Genomic DNA, 7,500 nt, shown 5'->3' with positions numbered 1-7,500 from the left:
GCGTGTGTGTGTGTATTCATGTGTGTTCGTGTGTATTCGTGTTCGTGTGCGTGTTCGTGTGTGCCCATCGCCGCCCCGGCCACAACAAAACATCCGTTCCGGCGCGTCTCGCCTCCAGCGGCGGAACAAAGGCAGATCGATGGAGCTTTGCGTTCGAGGGGCGACCCGCAGAGACTCCACGCGACTCGTCTCCCTTGCCCCTTATCCATTATCCTTATCCATTATCTCTTATCTCTTATCTCTTATCCTTTATCCCTTATCCCGTATCCCTTAACCCTTTTCCTTTATCTCTTATCTCTTATCCCTTATCCTTTACCCCTTATCTTTTATCTCTTACCCCTTATCCCTTTTCCTTTATTCCTTATCTCTTATCCCTTATCCTTTACCTCTTATCCCTTTACCTTAACCCTTACCCCTTTTCCCTTATCCCTTACCCCTTACTCATTAACCCTTCGCTTTTCTCTTCTTTCCCTTCTCTCTTTTCTTCCTTTCCTCCCTTTTTTTTTCTTCCTTCTCTCCTCTTCTCTTCTTTCTCTCCTCTCCTCTTCCTTCTGTTTTCTTCTATCCCTTTTCTATTCTCTCCCTCCATCTATTTTCTCCCTCTTTCCTTCTCATCCCTCCTCCTCTTTCGTTCTTCTCTATTTCCCCTTCCCCTCCTCTATTCCATTTCCTTTCCCCTTCCCCCTCCCCCAGCTCTGTCCCTATGCCCCCTTCAGCGATGTACACCCCTCCCCCTCTTCCCTCCCCCCTCCTTCCCATCACTCTCGCCTCCCTTCCCCACCACCTACTTTCTCTCTTTCTCTCTCTCTCTCTCTCTCTCTCTCTCTCTCTCTCTCTCTCTCTCTCTCTCTCTCTCTCTCTCTCTCTCTCTCTCTCTCTCTCTCCCCCCCTCCCTCTCTCTCCCCCCTCCTTCCCTCTCTTCCCCCCCTCCCTCCCTCTCCCTCCGCTCCCCTCCCCCCGCCGAATTATTGAATAAGCAATTGATAGCGACTCTGATGGCGGTTTTATGTATAATACAGTTTTTTTTTTTTGTCCTTCTTCCATCCCCTCGTCTTCCTCCTCCTCCTCCTCCTCATACATTTCCCGCCTCCTCCTCCTCCTCTTACTCATTTTCTTCCATTTCCTCCTCCGACTTATTCTCCTAATATATTTTCCGCCTTCTCCTTCTTCCTCCACCTTTTCCTCCTCTTCCTTCCCCTCCTCCTACCCCCCCCCCGTTCCCCTAACTCCCCCCTCCCCTTAACCCCACCCCCACCCCCACCCCCTCCCCTTACCCCCATCCCCAACCCCTTCTCCCTTACCCATACCCCGACCCTTTACCCCCATCCCCTTTCCTTACCCATCCCCCACCCATCCCCCAACCCCCCTTCCCCAACCCCACAACCTCACCCCCAACCCTCCCCAAACACCCACCCTCCCCCTCCCTCCACCAAACACCCCTCCCAACCCCCACCCCCCTTCCCACCCCAACCCCTTTCCACCCTCACCCCCACCACCCACCCAAACCCCATCCCCAACCCTTCCCCCCCTCCCCCACCCCTTCCCCCTTCCCCTCACCCCCCACCCCCCTCCCCCCCAGAATCTCATCAGCACCTCCAACTAACTCACTAACTCCGACATGCAACTCCTGCACGCGAACGCAACGCAACACAACGCCAGTACACGATGCGATGACGTTTTCATAACCCGGATCCATAAGACGTTCATTATTTACGGGTCGGGTCGCGTAGGCTTAGAGCAATGGCGTGGCGTGTCGTTGTTAATAAGGAGAATTGTTATTGGTGTTGTTGTTTGGTTGGTTTGTTGGTTTGTTGTTGTCGGCGTTGTATGTATTAGTATTGTTATTATTGTTATTGTTATCATTACTATTATTATCGTCATCATCATTGTTATTATTATCATTACTATTATCATCATCATCATTGTTATCATTATTGTTGTCACTATTACTATTATTGTCTTCGTTATCATTATTTTTTCTCATTATCATCGTTGTTGTCATTACTATTAACATCAGTATTGATATTGCTACTATTATCATTCTTATCATAATTGTTAATATCATCATAATCATTATTATTATCATTGTTATAAATATCATCACTATTATCATAATTATTTTTTTTTATTATCATTGTCATTATTATAATCATTGTTTTTTATAATCATCATAATCATCTTCATTACCATCATCATTATCACTATTATCATAATATTCATTATCGTATTATCATCATCCCTCATCATTCCCTTATTTTCTATCATTTATTTTTTATTACCATTAGTAATAGAAGTAATGGAAGCTTCATCAATTAATACAATTACCATCATAATCATATTCATTATTACCACGACTTTAACTACTACCATTATCATTATCACCACCACTCTCACAACCCCCCCACCCCCAACCCCCATGCCACCACCACCCCCATCCGCACACACTCACACACGTAATCACCTCCCACTCAAAAAAAAAAAAATAATAATAATAAAAAAAATAAAAAAATAATAGTAGTAATAATAATGATAATAATAATAATAATAATGATAATAATAATAATAATAATGATAATAATAATAATGATAATACTGATAATGATAATAATAATAATAATAACAATAATAATAATAATGATAATAATAATGACAATAATAATAATAATGATAATAAGAATAACAATGGTAATAATAATGATAATGAAAATGTTAATAATGATGATAAAGATAATAATGATAATAATGATAATAATGACCATAATGATAATAATGATAATAATAATAATAATGATAATAATAATGATAATAATAATAATGATAATAATAATGATAATAATAATAATAATAATAATAATAATAATAATAATAATAATGATAATAATAATAATAATAATGATAATAATAATAATAATAATAATAATAATAATAATGATAATAATGATAATAATAATAATAATAATAATAATAATAATAATTGTTATTATAATGATAATAATAATAACAATAATAACAATAATAATAGTAATAATAATAATAACAATAAAAAAATAATAATAATAACAAAAACAATAACAATAATAATGATAATAACAATAACAATAACAATAATAATAATAATAACAATAATAATAATAATGATAATAAAAGATAAAAAACTTACGATGTGTGGCAACTCCACTCTAATGTCACGCCCACGACGGAGCCTGACGTCTGTATTCGCGCCCATGTTGTAGAAGCTGCCGCAGTAGGGGCAGATCTGGCGAAGGCGTCCTCCTGTTGGTTCTAGGATCACTGGAGAGAGAGAAAGGGAGAGAGAGAGAAAGATTAAAAATATGTATATTATATATTTACAATAGAATCACTGGAGAGAGAAAGAGAGAGAGAAAAAAAGATTAAAAATATATATATCACATAATAGAATCACTGGAGAGAGAGAAAGAGAGAGAGAGAGAAAGATTAAAAATATATCTATTATATATTTATAATAGAATCACTGGAGAGAGAAAGAGAGAGAGAAAGAGAAAGATTAAAAAAATAAAAAAAAAAAAAAAAAAAAAAAAAGAAAGATTAATATATATATATATATATATAATATATATATATATATATATATATATATATATATATAATTATTATATTATTTATTAGAATCACCGGAGAGAGAGAAAGAGACAGAAAGATAAAATATATATATATATATATATATATATATATATATATATATATATATTATATAAAGGTGGGGATTTTTTAGGTTTGGGATGGGCGGTGGTGGTGGTGATGGTGGTGGAGGTGGTTATGATGATAATATTTTGATAATGATGATCAAATAAGAAAATAATTGTAATATAGATATTGATAATAATGATAATGATGATGATAAGGATAATGATGATGATAATGATAATGATGATGATAATGATAATGATAATAATGGTAAAGATAAACAATAATGATAATAATAACAATGATAAAACAGATGATGACAATGACATTGTTATCATGACCAAGCTCATCATCACTTCAAGGAAAAATTAATACCATTGTCATCATCATTACCAGCGTCATCACCATCATTACCAACACCGACATTAATGCCACCACCAACGTAATTAATATAATCACAAATCACCGCCATTACTAATACAAAGGAGATACTTCCGTGTGTCGAAAGGTATTCATAATAAGTTATATGCTGTGACCTTATGTACGAGGTTGACCTTCGGCTGCTGACCTATTTTCGGGAGTGGACATGGGGTGGAGGATGTCAGGAATCGACCAGAGGGAGAGAGAGGGGAGAGAGAGGGGGGAGGGAGAGGGAGAAAGAGAGGGAGTGAGAGAGGGGGGGAGGGGGAGAGGGAGAGAGGGAAAGGGAAAGGGAGAGGGGGAGGGAGGGGGAGAGAGGGAGAGAGAGAGGGAGGGAGGGAGAGGGAGAGGGGGAGAGGGAGAGAGAGAGGAGGAGAGGGAGAGGGGGAGAGGGAGGGAGGGAGAGGAAGAGGGAGAAAGAGAGGGAGAGAGAGAGGGGGAGGGAGAGAGAGAGAGAGGAGAGAGAAGAGGGGAGAATGAGAGAAAGAGAGAGAGAGGGAGAGGGAGATAGAGAGGAGAGAAGAGAGAGAAAGAGGAGTGAGGGAGAGAGAAAGGAGTGAGGGAGAGAGAGAGAGAGAGAGAGGAGAGAGGAGAGAGAGAGAGAGGAGAGAGAGAGAGAGGAGAGAGAGGAGAGGAGAGAGAGTATCTAGATAAAGAGAGAGAAGAGGCGAGACAAAGAAGAGAGAGAGAGGAGGGAAGAGAGAAGAGAGAGAGAGAGAGAGAGAGAGAGAGAGAGGAAAGAGAGAGAGAGAGAGAGAGAGAGAGAGAGAGAGAGAGAGAGAGAGAGAGAGAGAGAGAGAGAGAGAGAGAGAGAGAGAGAGAGAGAGGAGAGGAGAGAAAGAAAGAGAGAGAGAGAGAGAGAGAGAGAGAGAGAGAGAGAGAGAGAGAGAGAGTGACTGAGAGAGAGAGAGAGAGAGAAAGAGAGAAAAGAGAGAGAGAGAGAGAGAGAGAGAGAGAGAGAGAGAGAGAGAGAGAGAGAGGAGAGAGAGAGAGAGAGAGAGAGAGAGAGAGAAAGAGAGAGAGAGGAGAGAGAAAGAGAGAGAGAGAGAGAGAAGGAGAGAGAGAAAGAGAGAGAGAGAGAGAGAACATGAGTGAGAGAGAGGAGTGAGAAAGAGAGGAGAGAAAGATAAAGAAAGAATGAGAGAGAGAGAGAAGGAGAGAGAGACAGAAAGAAGAAGAGAGAGAAGAGAGAGAAGAGAGAGAGAGGAGAGAGAGAGAGAGAGAGAGAGAGAGAGAGAGAGAGAGAGAGAGAGAGAGAGAGAGAGAGAGAGAGAGGAGAGAAAGATAAAGAGAGAGAGAAAGAGATGATTTATTGGAATTGCAACCACAACACCGAGCGTAAAAGAAAATAAAGCAATAAACTTAGGGTCGTAGTCCCCTAGAATTATCAACGTATGCTCGTATCCCTTCCACAATGATAAGAATTATTAGTTTGTTTAAGCAAAAATAAAGGATAAAAAACGCCCAAGTCATATTGGACTCATAGTCATAACACCGACAGGCAAACCAGAAGAAGAAAAACAAAAAACAAAAAAGAAAACCATAAATTTAAGTTCGTAACCCCATATAAAAATAATAAAAAACAAGAGTTTGTTTACGTCCAGAAAACTTTTACATGATATTTCTTATATAGCCATCATCAATATAATGATCCTCATTGATGATATTTAACACGAGTACAACTATAAATAGTACATACACACTTGTTGACAGGAATATGGGCTTCGATCGTGTCATACTCGTGATAATCCTATATTCATGGGATCTGATCCTAATCGTGTGTGATGGAATGCTTTTGAAACGCGTATTACCGAAATTATAGATGATTGTTATGATCTCAAGTACGCTGGAGGGGAAGAGGGTGAAAAGGAGGAGAAGGAGGAGGGGGAGGAGGAAGGGGAGGAGGAGGAGGAGGGTGAGGTGGAAAAGGGAGAGGAGGAGGAAAAGGAAGAGGAGGAGGAGGAAAAGGAGGGGGAGGAGGGGGAGGGGGAGGGGGAGGAGGAGGAGGAGGAGGAGGGGGAGGAGGAGGAGGAGGAGGAGGAGGGGGAAGGAGGGAGGGGAAGGGGGAGGAGGAGGGGAGGAGGAAAGGGGAGAGGAGGAGGGGGGGAGGAGGAGGAGAAGAGGAGGGGGAGGGAGAGGGGAGGAGGGGAGGAGGAGGAGGAGGAGGAGGAGGAGGGGGGAGGAGGAGGAGGGAGGAGGAGGAGGGGAGGAGGGGAGGAGGAGGGAGGAGGGGGAGAGAGGAGGGAGGAGGAGGAGGATGGGAGGAGAGGAGGAGGAGGGAGGAAGAAGGTGGCAGGAGGAGGAGGAGGAGGATGGTAGGAATTGGAGGAGGAGAAGAGTAAGAGGAGGAGGAGGAAGGAGAAGGAGAGGGGAGGGAGGAGGAGGAGGAAAGGGAGGGGAAATAGAGTGAGGAGGAAGAGGAAGGAGGACGAATAAAGAGGGGGCAGAGAGGGGAGAGGAGGTGGAAGGGAAGAAAGGGAGGAGGAGGAGGAAGAGGAGGAGTGGGGATAGAAGAATGGAGGCAGGGAGAGAAGGGAGAAGGGGAGGAGTGAGGATAAGCATAGGGGAGGCAGGAGATGATAAGGAGGGAAGGAGATGGTAAACGGAGTGTGAAAAACAAAATTGGCGGAGGGAGGAGGAGAAAAGGAGAATGAGGAAAGGGAAGGGGTGGAGAGATATAATGCGAACAGAGTTACTGTATGCTGTGGGTTATTTTTACTGTTCAGTCTTCTTCACACACACACACGCACACACACACACACACACACGCACACACACACACACACACACGCACACACACACAAAAGTACAACAATTATTTATACGTTTTTATCATCATTATGGTTAATATTATTGTTATTATCATCGTTATTACTATTATTATTGCTATTGTTGTTGTTATTATTACTATCATTATTATCATCATCATCATTATTATTGTTATTATTATTCTCATTATCATCATCATCGTTATCGTTATCATTATCTTTATCATTAATCATAATAATCATCATTATTGTTGTTATCATTACTATTACTGATACAGTCATCATCATTGTTATTATCATTATCATTATCACTAATATCATCGTGATCACCACCATATCTTATCATCATGATTATCATTATCATTGTTATTACTATCATCATTATTTTCATTACTATCATCATCAATACTATCACTATCATCATCACTACCATCATCATCATCATCATCCTTATCACCATTATCATCATCACTATCACCATATTCCAATCGTCATCACTACCATCATCATCATCATTATCATTATCATCATCACAATCACCATATTCCAATCATCAATCAAATGCATTTAGAAGCAAAGTAGTGTTACAATAAACTCCCTAAAGTACAAACAAGGTTATTGGCCTCAATTCCAACAATTTGGATAA

The 7,500-nt window shown here is 40.6% G+C and overlaps 1 protein-coding gene across 1 annotated transcript in view; it reads right to left on the bottom strand.

The window, feature by feature from the left end:
• Positions 1-7,500, bottom strand: part of LOC122251052 (putative E3 ubiquitin-protein ligase HECTD2) — a 76,889-nt gene that overhangs the window by 18,299 nt on the left and 51,090 nt on the right. Inside the window, exon 3 of the mRNA XM_086534642.1 lies at positions 3,161-3,291. Within this exon, the coding sequence (XP_086390768.1) occupies positions 3,161-3,291 (131 nt within the window). The remainder of the gene's footprint in view (positions 1-3,160; positions 3,292-7,500) is intronic.

This window comes from Penaeus japonicus, unplaced genomic scaffold, assembly GCF_977035675.1.
Source record: "Penaeus japonicus unplaced genomic scaffold, GWHDUDI00000001_assembly GWHDUDI00000041, whole genome shotgun sequence".
Lineage (NCBI taxonomy): Eukaryota > Metazoa > Arthropoda > Malacostraca > Decapoda > Penaeidae > Penaeus > Penaeus japonicus.
Note: the sequence above shows the minus strand (reverse complement) of the source record. Positions and strands in the feature narration are given on the sequence as shown.